Source organism: Tamandua tetradactyla, chromosome 12, assembly GCF_023851605.1.
Source record: "Tamandua tetradactyla isolate mTamTet1 chromosome 12, mTamTet1.pri, whole genome shotgun sequence".
Taxonomy (NCBI): Eukaryota; Metazoa; Chordata; class Mammalia; order Pilosa; family Myrmecophagidae; genus Tamandua; species Tamandua tetradactyla.
Genome location: NC_135338.1, coordinates 25,275,586 through 25,300,239, shown reverse-complemented (window position 1 = coordinate 25,300,239; position 24,654 = coordinate 25,275,586). Strand labels below are relative to the sequence as shown.

At 36.5% G+C, this 24,654-nt stretch overlaps 1 protein-coding gene across 2 annotated transcripts in view; it reads left to right on the top strand.

Annotated features, from left to right (window-relative positions):
- Positions 1–24,654, top strand: part of VTI1B (vesicle transport through interaction with t-SNAREs 1B) — a 42,973-nt gene that overhangs the window by 12,789 nt on the left and 5,530 nt on the right. For both annotated transcript variants that reach the window (XM_077122807.1, XM_077122806.1), the window contains 2 exons: positions 9,678–9,869; positions 12,639–12,812. In XM_077122807.1, the coding sequence (XP_076978922.1) occupies positions 9,678–9,869; positions 12,639–12,812 (366 nt within the window). The remainder of the gene's footprint in view (positions 1–9,677; positions 9,870–12,638; positions 12,813–24,654) is intronic.

Sequence of the window (24,654 nt, the reverse complement as noted above, 5' to 3'; positions counted from 1 at the left end):
TTCCACAGAAAGAGTTACTCCTAGATTTTGTTACTTCAGAGTAGACTGAGAAGAAAAATTCTTTTCTTTTTAGAACAGAGAACTTATTGAAAAACTTCCCTATCCCAGTTAAGTTCTGAGAAGTTAAGTTTATATATATTCTTTTCTCTTTTCTGCGTCTATCTTAAAAGGACCAAGCCACCAGACCATGGAAAATATCTCCTCCATAATGATAGCCCTGGAAACTTTTCTTAATATATCTGTATTAAGAAATACAGATATTGCTGGGCATTAAGAACAGTGCAGACCATTTTAGGCAGTATTGATATCTTAACATTAACTCTTTTAATCCATGAACACTAGGTGTCTTTCCTTTTATTTAGGTCTTTTTTAGTATCTTTCAGCAATGTTTTATAGTGTTCAGTGTACAAATCTTTCCTTGGTTAAATTTATTCCTAGATACTTTATTCTTTTAGCTGCTATTGTAAATGGAATTTTTCTTTTTCAGATTATTCATTATTGGTGTATAGAAACCCAACCAGCTTCTGTGTGTTTAGCTTGCATCTTGCAACTTTGCTGAATTTATTAGTTCCAGTAGCTTTTTTGTGGATTCTTTAGAACATAGTATCCTGTTATCTTTGGATAGAGATAAGGTAACTTCTTCCTTTTCAATTTGGATGCCTTTTATTTCCTGCTTGTCTGGTTGCTCTGGCTAGAACTTCTGGTACAGGGTTGAATAACAGGGTGACAGTGGGCATTCTTTTCTTGTTCCTGATCTTAGAGGGAAAGTGTTCATTCTTTTTTTTTTTTTTAATTTTTTTATTAATCAAAAAAAAGAAAAGAAATTAACACAACATTTAGAAATCATTCCATTCTACACATGCACTCAGTAATTCTTAGTATCATCACATAGATGTATGATCATCATTTCTTAGTACATTTGCATTGATTTAGGAAAAGAACTAGCAAAACAGCAGAAAAAGATATAGAATGTTAATATAGAGAAGAGAATTAAAATAATAATACTAATAAAAAATATATATAAAAAAAGGAAAAAGAAAAAAACAAAAACAAAAGATACAGACAAACAAACAAACAAAAAAACTATATTTCAGGTGCAGCTTCATTCAGTGTTCCAACATAGTTACATTACATTTAGGTATTATTGTGCTGTCCATTTTTGAGTTTTTGTATCTAGTCCTGTTGCACAGTCTGTATCCCTTCAGCTCCAATTACCCATTATCTTACCCTGTTTCTAACTCCTGCTGGTCTCTGTTACCAATGATATATTCCAAGCTGTTTCTCGAATGTCGGTTCACATCAGTGGGACCATACAGTATTTGTCCTTTAGTTTTTGGCTAGACTCACTCAGCATGATGTTCTCTAGGTCCATCCATGTTATTACATGCTTCATAAGTTTAGTCTGTCTTAAAGCTGCATAATATTCCATCGTAGGTATACGCCACAGTTTGTTTAGCCACTCATCTGTTGATGGAGATTTTGGCTGTTTCCATCTCTTTGCAATTGTAGATAATGCTGCTATAAACACTGGTGTGCAAATGTCCGTCTGTGTCTTTGCCCTTAAGTCCTTTGAGTAGATACCTAGCAGTGGTATTGCTGGGTCGTAATCCATTCTGCCAGTCTATGTCTTTTGATTGGGAAATTCAGTCCATTAACTTTTAGTGTTATTACTGTTTGGATAATATTTTCCTCTACCATTTTGGCTTTTGTATTATATATATCATATCTGATTTTCCTTCTTTCTACACTTTACTCCATACCTCTCTCTTCTGTCTTTTCGTATCTGACTCTAGTGCTCCCTTTAGTATTTCTTGCAGAGCTGGTCTCTTGGTCACAAATTCTCTCAGTGACTTTTTGTCTATAAATGTTTTAATTTCTCCTTCATTTTTGAAGGACAATTTTGCTGCATATAGAAGTCTTGGTTGGCAGTTTTTCTCTTTTAGTAATTTAAATATATCATCCCACTGTCTTCTAGCTTCCATGGTTTCTGCTGAGAAATCTACACATAGTCTTATTGGGTTTCCCTTGTATGTGACAGATTGTTTTTCTCTTGCTGCTTTCAAGATCCTCTCTTTCTCTTTGACCTCTGACATTCTAACTCGTAAGTGTCTTGGAGAACGCCTATTTGGGTCTATTCTCTTTGGGGTGCGCTGCACTTCTTGGATCTGCAAATTTAGGTCTTTCATAAGAGTTGGGAAATTTTCAGTGATAATTTCTTCCATTAGTTTTTCTCCTCCTTTTCCCTTCTCTTCTCCTTCTGGGACACCCACAACACGTATATTTGTGCGCTTCATATTGTCATTCAGTTCCCTGATCCCCTGCTCAAGTTTTTCCATTCTTTTCCCTATAGTTTCTGTTTCTTTTTGGAATTCAGATGTTCCATCCTCCAGTTCACTAATTGTAGCTTCTGTCTCTTTAGATCTACCATTGTAGGTATCCATTGTTTTTTCCATTTTTTCTTCTTTGTCCTTCACTCCCATAAGTTCTGTGATTTGTTTTTTCAGATTTTCTATTTCTTCTTTTTGTTCAGCCCATGTCTTCTTCATGTCCTCCCTCAATTTATTGATTTGGTTTTTGAAGAGTTTTTCCATTTCTGTTCGTATATTCAGCATTAGTTGTCTCAGCTCCTGTATCTCATTTGAACTACTGGTTTGTTCCTTTGACTGGGCCATATCTTCAATTTTCCGAGCGTCTTCCATTATTTTCTGCTGGTGTCTGGGCATTTGATCAGATTTCCCTGGGTGTGGGACCCAGCTGGTTGAAAGCTTTTTCTGTGAAATCTCTGGGCTCTGTTTTTCTTTTCCTGCCCAGTAGGTGGCGCTCGTGGCGCTCGTTTGTCTGCACGGCAGTCGGCCGGGAAACCGCGCGTGGAGGCGGGGGTCGCTGGCCGCCGCGGCTTGGGAAAGTGCCGGTCCTAATTGCCCAGCTGGCCTGAAATGCCAAGCGTGACGGGAGGGCCCCGCTATCCAACGTTCCCAGTCAGACCGGGGAGCCACGTGCGTGGAGGGGACCCCAGTCGCCAGCCACCCCGGCCGGGAAAACGCGCGCCCCTCGGGTATCTCACCGCAGCGGATTCTCCCTGACCGTTCAGCCGTTCCAGAATGGGGTACGCTGTCTTTTTGGTCTCTGTTGTGGCTCTGGGAGCTGTTTCGTATTGTTTCTGTTTCTTTAGTTGCTTTTCTGGAGGAGGAACTAAGACCCGCGCGTCTTACTAAGCCGCCATCTTCTCCAGAAGTCAGAAAGTGTTCATTCTTTTACAATATATTTGCTGTGAGTTTTTCATAAATGCCATTGATTATGTTGAGAATGTTGCCTTCTAATTTTAGTTGTCTGAGTTTTTTTATCATGAAAAGATGTTGGCTTTGTCAAATGCATTTTCTGCATCAGTTGAAATGATCATGTGGTTTGTACCCCTTCATTCTGTTCATGTGGTGTTTTACATTGATTGAGTTTTCTTATATTGAATCAGCTTTCTTTTCTGGAATAGATCCTACTCAGTCATGGTGTATAATCCGTTGTTTGCCTGCATTTTGTTGAGGATTTTTGCATTTAGATTCCTAAGGGGTGTTGGTCTATGATTTTCTTTTCTTTTACAGTCTTTATGTTGGCTTTTATATCAGGGTAATACTAGCTCCAAAATGAGTTAGGAAGTAATCCTTTCTCTTCTATTTTTTGGAAGACTTTAGAAAGGATTGGTGTTAAATCATCTTTAAATTTTTGGTAGAATTCAGCAGTGAAACGATCTGATCCTGGACTTTTCTTTCTTGAGAGGTGGTTTTTGATTACAGATTCAGTTCTTGAAGAGGACTGTTGAGGTCCTTTTATCAATATACTCTTCTTTTTTCTTTTTTTTGTAATCTGTTTTTACTTAAAGTCTGTTTTGTTTGACAGTATAACTACTCCAGCTGTATAGGTCTGTTGAGGTTTCCTATTTCCTCTTGTGTCAAAATAGGTAATTTGTATGTTTCTAGGAATTTGTCCTTTTCATCTAGGTTTTCTAATTTGTTAGCATATAATTGTTCATAGTACCTTCCTATAATCCTTTTTATTTCTGAAAGGGCGGTTGTAATATCCCCACCCTCATTCCTAAGTTTAGTTGTGCTCCCTCTCTTTTTCTTTGTTGGTCTGGCTAAAGGTTTGTTGACTTCATCAGTCTTTAAAAAAGATTCTATTGTTTTACTACTCTCTCTCTCTCTAATTTATCTAATGAATCTAATCTTTTCTATTTGATTTCTTCTACTGACTTTGAGTTCAGCGTGTTCTTCGTGTTCTAGTTTTTTAGGTGTGAAGTTAGGTTATTGATTTGTGATTGTTCTTCTTTCTTAATGTAAGCATTTGGTGCTTTAAATTTTCCCTAGAGCGCTGTGTTCACTGTATCCTCTAAGTTTTGGTATTTTGTGTTCTTGTGTTTTTGTCTTAAGACATTTCCTAATTTCCCTCATGCTGTCTTTTTTGACTCATTGGTTGTTTAATAGTGTGTTGTTTAATTTATACATATTTATAGGTTTTCCTTTTTGTATTCACTTCTAACTTTATTCCATTGTGAGTTGAAAAGATAATTTATAAAGATTTGGTTTGTGGTCTAAGATAGAATTGTGGTCTCTCCTGAAAAATGTTCCATGTGCACTTGAGAAGAATGTTTATTCTGTTGTTGGGTGGGTTGTTCTATATATATATGTTAGATCTAATTCTTTAATAGTGTTGTTTAAGTCTTTGTGTTCTTATTGATCCTCTTTTTTTTATTTATTTAAAAAAATTTTTTAATCATAACAACACACAAAAATGAACATTCTTACCATATGATCATTCCATTTTTGGTATATAACCGGTAACTCACAATATCATCACATAGTTGTATATTCATCACCATGATAATTTCTTAGAATATTTGCATCGATTCAGGAAAAGAAATAAAAAGAAAAAAACTCATACATAGCATACCCCTTACCCCTCCCTCTCATTGATCGCTAGTATTTCCATCTACCCATCTTATTGATCTTCTGTTTAAATGTTTTATCAATTATTGAAGGTCATATATTGAAGTCTCCAATTATCAATTTCTCCCTTCAATTCTGTCAATATTTGCTTCATATATTTTAGGCTCTGTTATCAGGTGTGTATGTGTTTATAATTAATATATCACCTTGCTGGGTTGAACCTTTCATCAATATATAATATTATTATTTATCTGTTGTCATCTTTTTTGACTTAAAGTCCATTTTGTTTAACAATAATATAGCTACTCCAGCTTTCTTCTGGTTATTGTTTGCATGGAATATCTTTTTCCACCCTTTTAACCTTGAAAGTACTTAAAGTGATTCTCTTGTAAATATATAGATGAATCATGCTTCTCCAACCAATCTGCCAGTCGCTGCCTTTTCTTTCTTTTTTTGGCATGGGCAGGCTCCGGGAATTGAATCCTGCTCTCTGGCATGGCAGGTGAGAATTCTGCCATTGACACCATTGTACCGCCCTAATCACTGCCTTTTAATGGGGAGTTTAACTCATTGACATTTAAAGTAATGACTGAGGGCAGGCCACGGTGGCTCAGCAGGCAAGAATGCTTGCCTGTCATGCCAGAGGACCCGGGTTCGATTTCTGGTGCCTACCCATGTAAAAAAAATAAATAAAGTAATGACTGAGAAGAAAGAATTTTCTTCTGCCATTTATCTATTTGTGTTCTGTATGTCTTGTACCATTTTTTATTCCTTAATTATTCCATTTTCCTATGCCATTTTGATTCCCTTCTTTCCTTTTTTTCTATATATTTTTAAATAATTATCTTAGCAGTTACCTTTGTAGTTAGAATTAACATCTGACTAGTACTAACTTGGTTTCAGTAGTGTAGAAACTACTCCTATATATCTCCAAACCTCCTGCTATTATTGTTATTAAATATTATATACTTATACATTATATACCTGTTAACATAGATTTTCATATTATTTTACACATTTGCCTATTAAATCATTAATAGTCATTAAGTACAATCATAACAGGATTTTATAGTTACTGATGTAGTGACCTTTACCAGTGTTCTTCATTCAATTTTGAGTTACTGCCTGTTTTCCTTTTATTTCTGCCTGAAGGGCTCCCTTTAGCATTTCTTGTAGGGCAGCTCTTCTTTATCTGTAAATGTCTTACTTTCTTCTTTATTTTTGGAATATAATTTTGCTGGTTATGGAATTCTTTGTTGGCAGTTTTTTTTCTGTAAGGACTTTAAATATGACATCCCACTGTTACAATGGCCTCTGTAGTTTGTGACGAGAAAGCCACTGTTGATCTTATTGGGGAATCCCTTGAATGTGACAGATTGCTTCTCTCTTCCTTTCCAAACCCTCTTTGTCTTTGAATTTTGAGAATTTTTGCTGTGTCTTGGTGTTGATCTTTTAGAGTTTATCCTGTTTGAAGTTTGTTGTACATCCTGGATGTTTGTATTCATGCCTTTCAAAATTGGAAACTTCGGCTATTACTTCTTCTAGTGCTTTTTCTGCCCCTTTCTCTCTCATCCTTCTGGGACTCCAGTGATGTGTTCTAGTTTGCTAGCTGCTGGAATGCAATATACCAGAAACAGAATGGCTTTTAAAAGGGGTAATTTAATGAGTTGCTAGTTTACAGTTCTAAGGCCAAGAAAATGTCCCAATTACAACAAGTCTATAGAAATGTCCAATCAAAGGCATCCAGGGAAAGATACCTTGGTTCAAGAAGGCCAATGAAGTTCAGGGTTTCTCTCTCAAGTGAGAAGACGCATGGCGAACACAGTCAGGGCTTCTCTCTTGGCTGGAAGGGCACATGGCGAGTATGGCATCATCTTCTAGCTTTCTCTCCTGACTTCCGGTTTCATGAAGCTCCCCGGGAGGTGTTTTCCTTCTTCATCTCCAAAGGTCGCTGGCTGGTGGACTCTCTGCTTCGTAGTGTTGCTCTCTCTGAATCTCCCATTCTCTAATTTGTTTCCTCTTTTATAGGACTCCAATAAACCAATCAAGACCCACCCAAATGGGTGGAGACATGTCATCACCTAATCCCGTTTAACAGCCACTCTTGACTAAATCACATCATCCAGGGAGATGATCCGATCACAGTTGCAAACATACATATTGAATGTATGTTTCATACATATATATGAAATGCAGACAGTATTTCCTACCTTATTGAGTTGTTGCAAGAAGTAAGAATGAATATAAAAATGTCTTATGAGGGCGGGCCGCGGTGGCTCAGCGGGCAAAGTGCTTGCCTGCTATGCCGGAGGACCTCGGTTCGATTCCCGGCCCCAGCCCATGTAACAAAAACGGAGAAACAGAATACAATAAAAACAAGAAAATGTTTCCCTTTCTTCCTTCCTTCCTTCCTTCTATCCTTCCTTCCTTCTCTCTGTCTTTCCTTTAAAAAAAAAAAAAAAAAAAAAAAAAAAAATGTCTTATGAGCTATAAGGTCCCTGTTTTTTTTCATTCATTCATTCATCATATACTTTTTGAATGCGTGCTTAATGCTTGCTAAGCACTGTCCCAGCACTGGCAATAAGGAGGTGAATAGTCAGGGGTGGTCCCTGCCCTCACAGATTTTATGGTTAAGGATTTGTCAATTCCAAATAAGTCTCGTCTCGTATGCCCAGATTAAAGAAGAACTAGACCAATTCTACCATTCTACCAATTCTACCACAGAGACCATTCTACCCTTATGAAATGGGATTTTGACCAGAACATGACTTTTCTAGGGGGCATACTTCCTTTCAACCCAGCACATGTGTATATTGGTAAGTTTGTTGGTGTTCCACAGGTTCCTTAGTCTATGCTAATTTTTCTTTCTGTTCCTTACATTGGATAATTTCAGTTTTCTTTTTCTTCAGGGTTTTTGATCTTTTCTTCTGCCTCTTCAAATGTGCTATTGAATCTGTCTGAATTTTTTATTTTAATTACTGAACTTTACTGCTTCAAAATTTGTTTGGTTCCTTTTTATAATTTCCATCTCTTTATTTTTAGAAATTTTCCTTTAGTTCTTGGTATACAGATTCCTTCAGCTCATTGAATATCACTGAGACAGTTGATTTAAAGTCTTTGACTAATAGTTCCAATGTATTAGGTTCCTCAAGGATGGTTTCTGACAAATTCTTTTTTTGGCAGTGAATGAGTCATACTTTCTTATTTCTTTGTTTTGTAATTATTTGTTCTGAATTGGACAAATATTGTTTTACTCTGGAAATTGAGTTCTCCCACTCCTCTGGGATTATTAGTTTTTGTTGTTTTTGAAGGCTGGAGCCATCAATTTGTGACTTTTTGAAACTATTTTTGCCCCCAAGCAGGGAATGGAAAAAGAGGGGGGAAAAAACTACTGCTTCTTTAAGAGGCCTCTGCTGCTTCTGCCTGAGGGGTTTGGTTGGGGAGTAAGGTTGAAACAGTGGCCACCCTCAGAGTTAGTGATCTGAACTAGCTGATCAAAAACAGTGATCACGAATATGCAACTATGTGATGATATTAAGAATTACTGATTATATATGTAGAATGGAATGATATGTTAATATTTGTGTTTGTTATTAATTTTTTTAATTAACAAAAAAAAAAAAAACAGTGATCACCCCCACATTTTGGAAGACTTGGTCTTTGTAGCCCACACTTGAACCAGCAAGCTGGACCAGGGGCCCAGCAGCAATCCCTATTGCTGCCTGCCGTACTGCTAAAGGATGTGGGATGGCAGCCACTTCACTGAGGATGAAATACACTAATATTACTAGCTTCTTTGTCCAGCTCTTTTCTGGATGCTGCACAAAGTTCCATGAGACTCCAGAATTTCAAAATAGTTGATCCACATAGTTTCTGCCAGTCCAGTGGCTGTTTTGGTGGAGGGGCAGATTACTGACCTTCCTACTCTACAATCCTTCAGTTTTCCTAGGTATTATGTTTTACTTAACCCAGAAAAAAAATCAAGATCTGATTTCTCAGAGCAAGGTGATCTGGGCCTCTGGTTATCTCTCACCCTAGAAATGAGAGAAGTAGGGAAAAACCCTTATAAGAGATTCCCGTTACTTTTACTACTGTAGACTTCAAAATGCTTCTTGACAGCTACATTCAATCCTACAGACTAGAAGTGTGGTTATTAAAAATAGCTGGGATTTGAAGATGCTGCATCCTAACTCCTCCTTTTATTGTGTGATCTTGAACAAGTCTTTTTAAGTCTTATATATGAAATGCAGACAGTATTTCCTACCTTATTGAGTTATTGCAAGTAATAAATAAGAGAATGAATATAAAAATGTTTTATGAGCTATAACGTCCCTGTTTTTCTCATTTATAGCTGGGATTTGAAGATGCTGAGTCCTAACTCCTTTTATTATATGATCTTGAGCAAGTCTTTTTAAATCTTATATATGAAATGCAGACAGTATTTCCTACCTTATTGAGTTGTTGCAAGAAGTAAGTAAGAATGAATATAAAAATGTCTTATGAGCTATAAGGTCCCTGTTTTTTTTCATTCATTCATTCATCATATACTTTTTGAATGCGTGCTTAATGCTTGCTAAGCACTGTCCCAGCACTGGCAGTAAGGAGGTGAATATGTCAGGGGTGGTCCCTGCCCTCACAGATTTTATGGTTAAGGATTTGTCAATTCCAAATAAGTCTCGTCTCGTATGCCCAGATTAGAGAAGAACTAGACCAATCTACTCAAAAGTTTCTCCTTCTCAGCTGGCAGAGATGGAGAGGGAACTACATTATGCACCCCTATCTTTCCGAAACCCCATGATGTCCAAGCTTCGAACCTACCAGAAGGACCTTGCCAGACTCCAACGGGAGGTGAGAAGTACACCTTTGACAGCTACACCTGGGGGCCGAGGAGATATGAAATATGGCACATATGCGATAGAGAATGAGCAGATGGTAAGTGTTGGTTATTTTTTTCCTTAACAGCCTGTGGTACAAGAATTATTTGTATTATGGAATACTATTCATTATCAGTTCATACTAAACTATTCTTTTAAAAAATTTTTATTTTTAAAGAATTTTTCCCACTCTTTCCTGCATCCCTTCGCCATTTGGGCACCAATTCTACTAAATAAAACAGTTCCTGGTTTATATAGTATATAGTGCTATATAAATATTACCTATTGTTAATATATCTGGGCTCTTTATTCTGAGTCACTGATTGTAATTTCCTTTTCTTCTTGGGCTTGGATTCCTTCACATAGATTCCAGAATGACTTTCTCAAATTTGCAAAAAAAAAAAAAAATTTCAAATTTTAAATAAAAACTGCATTAAATGTATACAACAATCTGGTAAGAAGTCATATCTTTACCATGTTCAATTATCTCATTGATGAACTTAGTTCATCTCACCATTTATTCATTCTTTCATTTACTTATAAAAAGTAAATTTTTTTTTCTCTGTAAAGATCTTGCATGTTCTTATTAATCCTAGACATTTCATAGTTTTGGTTTCTGTAATAGTTGGTATTTTATTTATAGTTTCTATTTTGAATGTTGATACTTTCATCTATGCAGGTTTAATGAACTTGTTTATTAGTTCAAAAAATGTATTGACTGAATTTTCTGTTGTCTGCTCTTTAGCTCCTTTGTAGCATGAAATGACCTATAAGAGATTAGTACTGAACTGAATGTTTCTCTCCTTGGCATTGCGCAAGGCACTTGAAATAATGAGGTCACTGACTTTGTGGCGCTTATAGTTAACTGTCTGCACTTTCTCCCTGATGGGAGAAAGAGGAACCAGGTTCAAACTACTATACTTTTTTCTACCTTCATGTAACTTAAATTTAACACATAAGATTCATGTAATTTAAAGATTTATCAAAATGTTGTTATAAAATTCATCCAAACTTCCCCTTACATTCATATCAAGAAGATTCAGCAACCCAAATACAGTAGAGAATGCAGGATGCATCAAGTGTGGGCTTTCTGATACCTTAGTATGGAAAGACACATTCTGTTGTAATGGAAAAGAGAGCCAGATTGACTCTCTAGCTCTCAGTAATCTGATTTATTAAATTGGACTGACTGCTGAAAAATTTGTATTCTGAAATCATCTAGAGAAGCTAGATAATTAAAGAAATAAAATAGATCATCATAGAGATTAAATTTAATAGTGCTACATTTAGGATCATATCCACAGTACAAAATAGAAATGACTTGCAAGTAGCTTAGAAGAGAAATGGAAGGGGGACTATAAGTACAATCTGAACATATGTAAAAAAGCCAGTAATGCAGTTTTTAAACAAACAAATCCTATTTCATAATGCAACTTGATTATAGTTTAAGAGACATTCAGAACGATCCTGGCCTGATATTGCTGAAGTCAAAATAGAGAATTTGAGAATGATGCAAAATTTTCCAGAGGATTCACAGGAGATTACCACAGATCAGAAGATAACATGACTTCTGAAGAGAGACTAGAAAAAGGCAGGCAGGTGGAGTTCATTAAAGTAAGAGTTATAAAAGGGGTTATTTTTGTTATCCCCTTCAAAACAAAAACAAGCAAAAAAAGAACAGGGAGCTAGGTCCAGCCAATACTTTTGCTTTAAAATTAGTTTGGGAAGTTATTAAAAAATAATTTGGCTATATGTATCATTTTCATTAGAATTATAGTTCAGTGTCTTTCTGGGGTTGATTTATATGATCTTTTTTTTCCTGTCCTTTTCTTTGCCCTTGTCAGTGGGAAATTTTTATCTTTTATAAACACCTTTTTTCTGGTTCCTTCAAGCTAAAGTAATGGGTGTATCTGAACCTTTTTTGGTGGTTTCTTGATACACTGGCCTATATGCTATTTACAAAGTAAAAAGGTTTCTTGTTACTTCTAATCTGGGAACTCATTTTTTGGATTTTAAAGGGTGGTGCCCCAGTGCTAGTAGTTACCTGCTCAGGAAAAGACATCTGTGAAGGGCCCTTTTTTGACCTTTTTTTGTTATCTAAATTAGAACTACACCCAATTTCTGTTGATGTTGGTAAATTCTTGTGTGACAAAGGCTACTTTTGTCCTCATATTATCTGTGTTTAGGATTATAGGTGGAGATTTAGAAATTAGTGCACTTGGGAAAGTCTTGCTCAGACCCCAGAAATTACTTCCCTGAGAGCAAGTAGAAGTTTTTTCCACAATGTCATAGTGTCTCCGACTTTTAAATGATTCTTATGTGCTAAAATATAGAATGCCTTATTCATGGCACCTCATTCCTCAGCCCTCACGTGGGACTCTTCAGTGAATTAATCAGTTTCTAGGTCTAGGGTTGCAGAGTTTTGTTGGTTTGCTTGTAGTACTACTGAAGTTACAGGCTAACATTCCTGAATTTTCTGGTAGTTCCTGCACCCCCAAGCTGGATCACTGCCTCTCTGAAGTTGTTAGCCCAGGAAGCATATGGACGAGTTCAATTTATTACAAACTCACCGGGAGAAAAACGCTAATGTTTTTAATTGTCCTTCTTTTGCCTCACTTATATATAAATGGAGTGGGAGGTATTGTGATCTTGTTGATTGGATTCCAGGTTTTGCTTTAGTCTTTGACCTTGAACAGGATTTTATATCTCATTAGCAGCTAATGAAAATATGGCTTATATATTTCTTACACAAGATCATAAGAAATGTGCTGGCAATGAATTTATAAATCAATAAAGCCTTAATATTTCCTTTACATATTCCTATCAGAATTGGCAACAGTCCCAAAGGGCATTGCTTCTGGAAGGCACTGAAAGCCTGAACCGGGCCACCCAGAGCATTGAGCGTTCTCATCGAATTGCTACAGAGACTGACCAGATTGGCTCAGAAATCATAGAAGAACTTGGGGAGCAACGAGAGCAGTTGGAACGTACCAAGAGTAGGGTGAGTCTGGGCAGATGAGGAGAGCGGCAAGAGTGGGAAAAGTAGGTAGACCCTCTACATCCCAGTGCCAAGGTCAGAAGCAGTTCTGAATTCAGCGGATGACCTTTAGGTTCTTACATTTTTCTTAGTTTTAGCTTGCTTGGCTTTAGAAGGAGATCTTCCTTCGTGACAGTCTAACCCTCAAGATTTAGTGGTCTTTGGAACCTATGTTTTGTTTTTGTTTTTTTGCACATTTTCTTATTATTCTTTTTAAACATAACATACAAACCAAACATTCTTAACATATGAACATTCCATTCTTGGTATATAATAATGACTCACAATATCATCACATAGTTGTACACTCATCACCATGATCATTTCTTAGAATATCTGCATCACTCCAGAAAAAGAAATAAAAAGAAAAAACTCATACATACCATACCCCTTACCCCTCCCTCTCATTGACCACTAGTATTTCCATCTACCCAATATATTTTAACCTTTGTGGAACCTATGTTTTAATGAGGAAAGAAAAGAATGTGAAGGAACCTGATTTCTGCATTTATTGGAGATTGTCAAATATATTATATATAATATTGATATATTATACATAATATGTTTAATTTAAAATATAAGATTGTAGCCACTCCATTCTTTTATTAATTCCTATATTATCTCTTTTCAGCAAGGCAATAATCTGTCAAAAGATACTTAGATTGTAGAATCACCAGTCTGAGTTGTTGAAATTTTATTTCTCATAGATCTGGTGGAATACTCTGTTATTCTTACAAAAGCCTTATCCACTTATAAGACCCTAGCTTTCCTGGCATTTAGAACCAAGGATATTTTCCACATATCATAAAATGGTACCACTGACAAATTATAGAGGTTTAATTCTGTACTATAACTCTTTACTGTTACCTAAAAAGCTGGATCATTTTGGGAAGAAAATGGCCAAATGATGACTGAATCAGGAGCATCTAGTTTGCTGTTATTCTAACAGGCTCTGAAAAACAGAACTCATTTCTTCCTATCCATAAATGAATTAATTTATAGGAAATTAAAAGTAGTTGAACTTTCAGTACTTTGCAATATAGATATTCATTTGTTCTCATTCATGCATATGGACTAACTATAATATATGAACTTAGAGAACTGACAGAGAGAGTGGTCAGGTTGGGGCCTACTTCTAAAGAGTCCTAGATTGTAAGCTTTAACAGCAGTCACATCTATTTGTGTATGACCTGGTCATTCCCAGGAATTTTTAGTATTTATATGACACCTGAGACTCAGGGTTAGAGCTCTGAAGCTATGAAAGTCAGCATTATCCCATATAGCAACTGTTTTAAAAGCTGAAAAACTGATCAGACTTTGACTATGGATATGAATGAACCTGACCTGGATAGGACTAACGTAATTAGAATATAGGGTTAAAGGATGATATGCCATATTTTAAAATGTCAACTTCTGTGTGAGACCAAAGGGAGAGATATTTATTTATACAAAACTTATATTTATGGTAGCACATTATCTAATTTAACTAGTATGGTCAATTTATTCAAACACCCAAATTACTTGAAATCTTGAATAGAGTGAGATCTTGTTGCTTTGTACAGTTTAGTGGGATGCCCTGATACATCCCAGAATAATTTGGGCAGAGAATAAAAAATTTGTACAGAGTCCCCTTGGGGGACTGGGGAGAAAGGAGGAAATACTCAACTTCCCTATCTGGGGAAGTTCTGAGGGATGCTGTTGCAAGCAGTGGGGACAATCAATTGAATAGACTGAACTTTTGATCTTGTGTTTCAACCCTATGAAACGTATTCCTGCAAAGGAGAAGCTAAGCCTACTTATAATTATGCCTAAGGGTCACCCCCAGAGAACCTCTTTTGTTGCTCAGTTGTAGTCTCTCTCTCTCTCAGCCAGCTCGGCAGGTGAATTCACTGCCCTTTACCCTGTAGGAGGGACTTGACTCCCAAGCATGTAAATCTTCCTGGTGACATGGTACAGGACTCCTGGGATGAGCCGGGCCCTGGCATCATAGGATTGAGAAAGCTTTCTTGACCATTAGGAGAAAGAGAGAAATGAGACAAAATCAAGTTTCAGTGGCTGAGAGATTTCAAGCAATGTTGAGAGGAATAATAAGGAGGTTATTCTTATGCATTATACAGATATCCCTTTCAGTTTATGGTGTGTTAGAGTGGCCAGAGGAAAGTATCTGAAACTGTTGTACTGTATTCTAGTAGCCTTGATTCTTGAAAATGGTTGTATAACAATACATAGTGTTACAATGTGACCATTGTTAAAAACTTAAAACTGTGACTGATGTTCCTTTTATCCAGGGTATGACCAGATAAGTAAAAAAATGAGGATAAAAAATAAATAAATAACAGGGATGGGTAAGAGGTAAAAAATATATTGGGTAGATTGAAATACTAGTGGTCAGTGAGAGGGAGGAATAAGGGGTATGGGATGTATGGGATTTTTCTTTTTATTTCTTTTTCTGTAGTGATGCAGATATTCTAAAAATGATCATAGTGATGAATACACAACTATGTGATGGTATTGTGAGCCATTAATTGTATGCTTTGGGTGCAAAATATGTGTATGAAGATATCTCAGTAAAAATACTTTTTAAAGAAAAGCCACAATGAGATGCCACTTTATACCCACTAGAATGGCAACTAATAAAAAAAAAATGAGGGGAAAAAAAGTAGTAGAACTTGGCAATGGAAAGTTGATAGCATGAGGCAAATCCAAATTGAAAAGTAAATAGTATGGCCAGGACTTGGATGGGAAAATAGTAGCTCAAGGTGGAGATTTGAAATTTTTTCATACATGTGAAAAGATGCAGTTCTCCATACATGAAATAAATCAGAGTGATGCCCTTCCCTTAGTGAAAATTTACAGTAAAGTACTGAATTCAAGGCAATTTATGGAGAATGCAACTTGCCTACAGAATGTGCAGATTTTAAAATTTTTTTTATTTTTTTATTTATTTATTTTTTTATTAATTAAAAAGAATTAACACAACATTTAGAAATCATTCCATTCTACATATGCAATCAGTAATTCTTAATATCATCACATAGATGTATGATCATCATTTCTTAGTACATTTGCATCGATTTAGAAAAAGAAATACCAAGACAACAGAAAAAGAAATAAAATGATAATATAGAGAAAAAAATAAAAACAAAAAATTTAAAATATATATATAAAAAAAACAAACAAAACTATAGTTCAGATGCAGCTTCATTCAGTGTTTTAACATAATTACATTACAATTAGGTAGTATTGTGCTGTCCATTTTTGAGTTTTTGTATCTAGTCCTGTTGCACAGTCTGTATCCCTTCAGCTCCAATTACCCATTATCTTACCCTGTTTCTAACTCTTGCTGGTTTCTGTTACCAATGACATATTCCAAGTTTATTCTCGAATGTCAGTTCATATCAGTGGGATGATACAGTATTTGTCCTTTAGTTTTTGGCTAGTCTTACTCAGCATGATGTTCTCTAGGTCCATCCATGTTATTACATGCTTCATAAGTTTATTCTGTCTTAAAGCTGCATAATGTTCCATCGTATGTATATACCACAGTTTGTTTAGCCACTCGTCTGTTGATGGACATTTTGGCTGTCTCCATCTCTTTGCAATTGTAAATAATGCTGCTATAAACATTGGTGTGCAAATGTCCGTTTGTGTCTTTGCCCTTAAGTCCTCTGAGTAGATACCTAGCAATGGTATTGCTGGGTCGTATGGCAATTCTATATTCAGTTTTTTGAGGAACCGCCAAACTGCCTTCCACAGTGGTTGCACCATTTGACATTCCCACCAACAGTGGATAAGTGTGCCTCTTTCTCCGCATCCTCTCCAGCACTTGTCATTTTTTGTTTTGTTGATAATGGCCATTCTGGTGGGTGTGAGATGATATCTCATTGTGGTTTTGATTTGCATTTCTCTAATGGCCAGGGACATTGAGCATCTCTTCATGTGCCTTTTGGCCATTTGTATTTCCTCTTTTGAGAGGTGTCTGTTCAAGTCTTTTTCCCATTTTGTAATTGGGTTGGCTGTCTTTTTGTTGTTGAGTTGAACAATCTCTTTATAAATTCTGGATACTAGACCTTTATCTGATATGTCGTTTCCAAATATTGTCTCCCATTGTGTAGGCTGTCTTTCTACTTTCTTGATGAAGTTCTTTGATGCACAAAAGTGTTTAATTTTGAGGAGCTCCCATTTCTTTCTTTCTTCTGTGCTCTTGCTTTAGGTTTAAGGTCCATAAAACCGCCTCCAATTGTAAGTTTCATAAGATATCTCCCTACATTTTCCTCTAACTGTTTTATGGTCTTAGACCTAATGTTTAGATCTTTGATCCATTTTGAGTTAACTTTTGTATAGGGTGTGAGATACGGGTCCTCTTTCATTCTTTTGCATATGGATATCCAGTTCTCTAGGCACCATTTATTGAAGAGACTGTTCTGTCCCAGGTAAATTGGCTTGACTGCCTTATCAAAGATCAAATGTCCATAGATGAGAGGGTCTATATCTGAGCACTCTATTCGATTCCATTGGTCGATATATCTATCTTTATGCCAATACCATGCTGTTTTGACCACTGTGGCTTCATAATATGCATTAAAGTCCGGCAGTGTGAGACCTCCAGCTTCGTTTTTTTTCCTCAAGATACTTTTAGCAATTCGGGGCACCCTGCCCTTCCAGATAAATTTGCTTATTGGTTTTTCTATTTCTGAAAAATAAGTTGTTGGGATTTTGATTGGTATTGCATTGAATCTGTAAATCAATTTAGGTAGGATTGACATCTTAACTATATTTAGTCTTCCAATCCATGAACACGGTATGCCCTTCCATCTATTTAGGTCTTCTGTGATTTCTTTTAACAATTTTTTGTAGTTTTCTTTGTAGATTTTTTTATTTTTAAACATGTGGTTTGGATTAATTTAAAAGCCAAGGAATGAGCCTCCTGAGAGATCCACTTACCAAGACCACTGAGAAATAGAAAGAGATCGCAGATGGCATTCTTTGAAACATAACTGGCAACTAAAAGAGAAAGGTTGGTGAAGTTTAATTCCTTTCACAGTTCAATATTAGTGTCTCATAAAGGGGTGAATTAAAAAACAATCAGATCCCCAAAACAGTAGCCTACTAACATTTAAAAACAAGCACTGACTTAAGAGGCCTTCCTGGAGTTTGACAGATGAAATTCAAAATCTTAAGTTGCTCACAGTTGCTTCAGAGTCAAGGTTGGGTACAATTTGAAGCCTTCCTGTTTTGGTAGCCAAGATGAAGGATTAGCTTGGTCCCAAAAAATCCCCCACAGTAAGGATATAATGATTCCTAGGCTTAATTGATGAGTCATAATGTCTTGTCTTTTTCCAGTTTCTTTTACTTATATTCACAGGCCTTCATGTAAATTGGTTTGATTTTAGGGGGGAGGTTTTCAACACTAACCACTATGGCTACTGTCAGTTTAGGAATGTTCATATTCTATAGTGTATACTTTTTTTGGGCACCATACCTTATTCCTATTCTTTATTCTTTTTTTAAATTTATTTATTAATTAAAAAAATTAACAAACCAAATAAAACATCAGCTATAATCAGTAATTCACAATATCATCACTTAGTTGCATATTCATCATTTCTTAGAACATTTGCATTAATATAGAAAAAGAAATAAAAAGACAATAGAAAAAGAAATAAAACGAACACAGAAAAGAAAAACAACGATTATACGTACCATACCCCTTACCCCTCGCTTTCATTGATCACTAGCATTTTAAACTAAATTTATTTTAGCATTTGTTCCCCCTATTATTTATTTTTATTCTGTATGTTCTACTCGTTTGTTGACAAGGTAGATAAAAGGAGCATCAGACACAAGGTTTTCACAGTCACACAGTAACATTGTGAAAGCTACATCATTATTCAGTCATCTTCAAGAAACATGGTTACTGGAACAAAGTTCTACATTTTCAGGCAGTTCCCTCCAGCCTCTCCATTACATCTTGAATAACAAGATGATATCTACTTAATGCATAAGAATAACCTCCAGGATAACCTCTCGACTCTGTTTGGAATCTCTCAGCCATTGACACTTTGTCTCATTTCCCTCTTCCCCCTTTTGGTCGAGAAGGTTTTCTCAATCCCTTGATGCTAGGTCTCAGCTCTCTAGGATTTTTCTCAATCCCTTGATGCTGAGTCTCAGCTCACTCTAGGATCTCTGTCCCATGTTGCCAGGAAGGTCCACACCCCTGGGAGTCATGTCCCACGTAGACAGGGGCAGGGTGGTGAGATTGCTTGTTGTGTTGACTGGAGAGAGAGGCCACATCTGAGCAACAAAAGAGGCTCTCTTGGGGGTGACTCTTAGGCCTAAATTTAAGTAGACTTGACCTATCCTTTGTGGGGTTAAGTTTCATATGAACAAACCCCAAGACTGGGGGCTCAGCCTATAGCTTTGGTTGTCCACACTGCTTGTGAGAATATCAAGAATTCAACTTGAGGAAGTTGAATTTCTCCCTGTTCTCAGCATTCCCCGAAGGGGGCTTTGCAAATACTTTTCCACTCACTGATCGAATCACTCTGGGATTCATCGGAGCATCACTCTGGACAAATCAACAAAATCTCATGTCCTCCCTGAGATTCCAAGTACTTATGGTGTTCAATCAAACGAGCTGCATAAGTTATATTAGGAAATGCACTAGTCAAAATATAAATTTTGTAACAATATTTTTTGCTTTAGTCTCACACATAAGGTGACATTTTAAAATATTAATTACCATCTATTTTCAGCACCCTGCAATAATGACATTCCTCTGTTCTTCCTCATGCAAAAACATTTTAAAATTTGTACATTTAGTCACTATTATTATACACTCTAGGCATTCCTAGATTATACATTCTCAATCTTTAACATCTATCTTTCTTTCTGATTACATTTATGTCCCCAGCCCTCCTCCCTCTATCATTCTCACATGCAGCTTCATTCAGTGTTTTAACATAATTGTATTACAGTTAGGTAGTATTGTGCTGTCCATTTCTGAGTTTTTGTATTCAGTCCTGTTGCACAGTCTGTATCCCTTCAGCTTCTTTATTCTTTTTAATATTTTTATTGAGATATCTTCACAGACCACACAACATATACAAACAGTAGCTCACATTATCATCACAAAGTTGTATTTCATCATCATGATCATCTTAAGAACAGTGCATCACTCCAGAAAAAGAAAATAGAAAGCAAAAGCCCGAATGTCCCATACCCCTCCCTCTCACTGACCACTAGTATTTCAATCTAGCCAATTTTTCTTTACCTCTTATCACCCCAACTGACAAGTCGATTGTGATGATGAAAAAGTAAGCCCACTAGGCTCCTACATTCTGGAACAGCTAGAAGTAAAAATCTGAGAGGATTGTATGGTGGCCCATGACAAGCTCTGGGATCTATCCTGTAACCACTTTTTGAAGAGTGCTTTGAAAACTATTGCTTTTTTATTTCTTTGCTTTGTATATATGTTATTCTATGCAATAAAAAAAGTTAAAAAAAAAAAAATAGTGTGTACAGAGTCCCCTTGGGGGATTGGGGAGAAAGGACGAAATACTCAACTTCTATGTCAGTTTTCCAACTGACATAGAGAGTGAGCAGGTTGGGGCCTATTGTAAAGAGTCCTAGATTATAAGCTTTAACAGCAGTCATATCTATTTGTGTATGACCTGGTCATTCCCAGGAACTTTTAGTATTTATATGACACCTGAGACTCAGGGTTAGAGCTCATTATTTATTTATTTTATTACATTATTTATTTTTTTTTGTTTGTTTTTTTTTTTTACTTATCTGTCCATACCCTGGATAAAAGGAGAATCATTCACACGGTTTTCACAATCACATGGTCACATTGTAAAAGCTATATTGTTATACAATCATTTTCGAGAATCAAGGCTACTGGAACAGAATTCAAGAGTTGCAGGTACTTCTTTCTAGCCACTCTAATATACCATAAACTAAAACAAGATATCTATATAATGCATAAGAATAACTTCCTGGGTAACCTCTCAACTCTGAAATCTGTCAGCCACTGAAACTTTATTTCATCTCATTTCTCTCTTTCCCCTTTTGGTTAAGAAGGCTTTTTTAATCCCATGATGCTGGGTCCTGGCTCATGCTGGGAGTCCTGTACCATGTTGCCAGGGAGATTACACCTCTGGGAGTCAAGTCCCACGTACAGGAGAAAGGGCAGTGAGTTCACCTGCTGAGCAACAAAAGAGGTTCTCTGGGGATGACTCTTAGGCATAATTATAAGTAGGCTTAGCTTCTCCTTTGCAGGAATGTTTCATAGGGTCAAAACCCAAGATCGAAATTGGTTATCCTCACTGCTTGCAAGAAAATCAGAACTTCCCCAGATGGGGAAGTTGAGTATTTACTCCTTTTTCTCCCCAGTCCCCCAAGGGGACTTTGTACACACTATTTTTTTTTTTAACTTTTTTTATTGTATAGAATAACATATATACAAAGCAAAGAAATAAAAAAGCAATAGTTTCCAAAGCACTCTTCAAAAAGTGGTTACAGGATAGATCCCAGAGTTTGTCATGGGCTACCATACGATCCTCTCAGATTTTTACTTCTAGCTGCTCCAGAATATAGGAGCCTACTTTTTTATGATCACAATCAACTTTTTTTTCTGAACAATAACATATACAAAAAAGCTATAAATTTCCAAGCACAGCACCACAATTAGTTGTCGAACATATTTCAGACTTTGAAATAGGTTACAATTTCACAATTTTAGGTTTTTACTTCTAGCTGCTCTAAAATACTGGAGACTAAAAGAGATATCAATTTAATGATCAGCATTCATATTCATTTGTTAAGTCCTATCTTCTATGTATAATTCCACCATCACCTTTGATCTTTCCATATCTCTCACTGGGGTTGTTTGGGCTATTGCAATTCTAAATTTTTGATACTGGAAGGGTCTGTCACTAATACGGGGAAGGGAGATGAAACTATCTGATGTTCTGGACAGGCTGGGCTAGGTTTTAGGACTTATCTGGACCAGGGATCTATCTGGAGCTTGTAGGTTTCTGGAAAGTTACTCTAGTGCCTGGAGCCCTCGTAGAATCTTATAAATTGCCCTCAGTGTTCTTTAGGATTGGCTGGAATGGTCCTGGTTGGGGGTTGGCAGGTTATGATAGGTAGCAAGGTCTACCTGAAGCTTGCATAAGAACAACCTCAAGAGTAGGCTCTCAATTCTATTTGAACTCTCTCTACCACTGATACTTTATTAATTATACTTCTTTTCCCCCATTTGGTCAGGATGGAATTGTTGATCCCATGGTGCCAGGTCTGGGTTCATCCCTGGGAGTCATCTCCCATGTCGCCAGGGAGTGTACACACTTTTTTATTCTCTGCCTAAATTACTCTGGAATGTTTCAGGGCATCAACTAACTTGTACAAACCAACAAGATCTCACTCTGTGTTCAAGATTCCAAGTAATTTCGGTGTTCGAATAAGTTGACCATATAGTTAAATTAGATAATGTGCTACCAAAAATATAAATTTTACATAAATAAATACCTCTCCCTTTGGTCTCACACAGAAGCTGACGTTTTAAAATATGGAGCATATCATCCTTTACCCTGTGTCCTGATTTACTTTAGTCCTATCCAGGTCAGGTTCATTCAGATCTATACTCAAAGTCTGATCAGTTTTTCAGCATTTTAAACAGTTGCTGTGTGGGGTAATGCTGACTCTCATAGCTTCAGAGCTCTAACCCTGAGTCTCAGGTATCACATAAATACCCGAAGTTCCTGGAAACAGCCAGCTCATACACAAATAGATCAGCATCTCAGAATTTAGAGATAACAGTCACAACTCTGGAATAGATGTGAGTGCTGTAAGAGCTTACAATCTAGGACCGTTTACAATAGACCCCAACCTGTTAAACCCATGCTTTCAATGTCAGTTCTCCAAGTTTATATATTATAGTTAGTCCAAATGAGTGAGGCACCATATATTTTGTCTTTTTGTTTCTGGTATTTCATTCAATATACTGTTCTCAAGGTTCATTCACCAAGTTGCATGTCTTACAACTTCATTCCTTCTTGCAACTGCTCGGTAGTCCTTGTATGTGTATACCACAGTTCCCCCTTCCTTCCTTCAGTCATTGTACTCTTAGGCCACCTTCATCCATTGTAAATCATGAACACTGCCATCATAAACACCAGTGTGCAAATGTTCATTCATATCCCCACTCTCAGTTCCTCCGAATATAAATGTGGCAATGGGGTTACAGGATCATATGGCAACCCCACCTCTAGCTCCTGTGGAACTACCACACTGCCCCCCAAGGAGCTGTACCACTCTGCTTCCCTACAACAATGAATAGGTACATTTCTTTCTCCACATTTTCTCCAGCACTTGTATCTCTCTGTTCGTTTTTAAACAGTCTTATTCACACACTATACAATCCAATCTAAGTAAACCATCTGGTTCCCGGTATAATCACATAGCTATTTCTTTGCCACACAATCTATATGAGGATATTTCCTTTCCTTCTGCAAAGAATTTCATATTCATCCCCCATATCCCTCTCCTTTTAACAGTTAGTTTTGACATATTGCCTTTATTACATTCATTGGAAGCATATTTCAATGTTAGTGTTAACTATAGACCCTAGTGTGCATTGACTGTAATTTTTCCTGTATACCATCCCATTTTCAACACCTTACAATGTTAACATTCATTTGTGTTCCCTCATGCAAAAACTTTCTTATATTTGTACATTTAATAACCAACATTGTTCACTCTAGGCATTCCTAAGTTATACGGTCTCAGTCTATCTTTTCTTCTAGTGTCATACGTGTCCCCTGCCCTTCTCCGTCAGTCATACTCAAATTCAGCTTCATTCAGTGTATTTATATTATTGTGCTACCATCAGATAGTATTGTGATACCCATTTCTGAATCTTTGCAATCAGTTCTGTTGCATATTCTATATATGTATATATATTCTATACTTAGCAATTGCCCAATCTCTACCCTCATTCTATCTCCTGACAACCTGTGTTCTTAACTTTAACTCTCAAAGTTCACTCATTAATGTTAGTTCATATTGAGACCATATAGTATCTGTCCTTTGTTTCTGGCTAATTTCACTTATCATAATGTCCTCTAGGCTCATCCACATTGTTACATGCTTCATGACTTTATTCTGCCTTACAGCTGATTAATGTTCCATTGTATGTATATACCACAGCTTGTATAGCCACTCATCTCTATTGATGGACATTTGGACTGTTTCCTTCTGGCAATCGTGAATAATGCCACTGTAAACACTAGTCTGCAAATGTCCTTTTGTGTCCTTGCCTTCAGTTCCTCTGAATATATACCTAGTAATGGGAGTGTTGGATCATATGGCAGTTCTTTACTTAGCTTCCTCAGAAACCACCACACTGCCTTCCAGAGCAGTTGTACCATTCCATGTTCCCACCAACAGTAAATAAGTGTGCCTCTTTCTCCACATCCTCTCCAGCATGTCTTTTTTATATAATAACCATTTTAGTAGGTGTGAAATATCTCATTGTGGTTTTGATTGCACTTCCCTAATTGCCAGTAAAGTTGCACATCTTTTCATATGACTTTTAACCATTTGTATTTACTCTTCTGAAAAGTGTCTGTTCATGTCTTTTGCCAATTTTTTTTTAATTGGTTGTCACTTTGTTGAGTTGTAGCATCTCTTTATATATTCTGGATAGTAAACCCTTATCTGATATGTGGTTTTCAAATATTGTCTTCCATTGCAAAGGCTGTCTTTTTACTTTACTGACAAAGTTCTTTGATGCATAAAA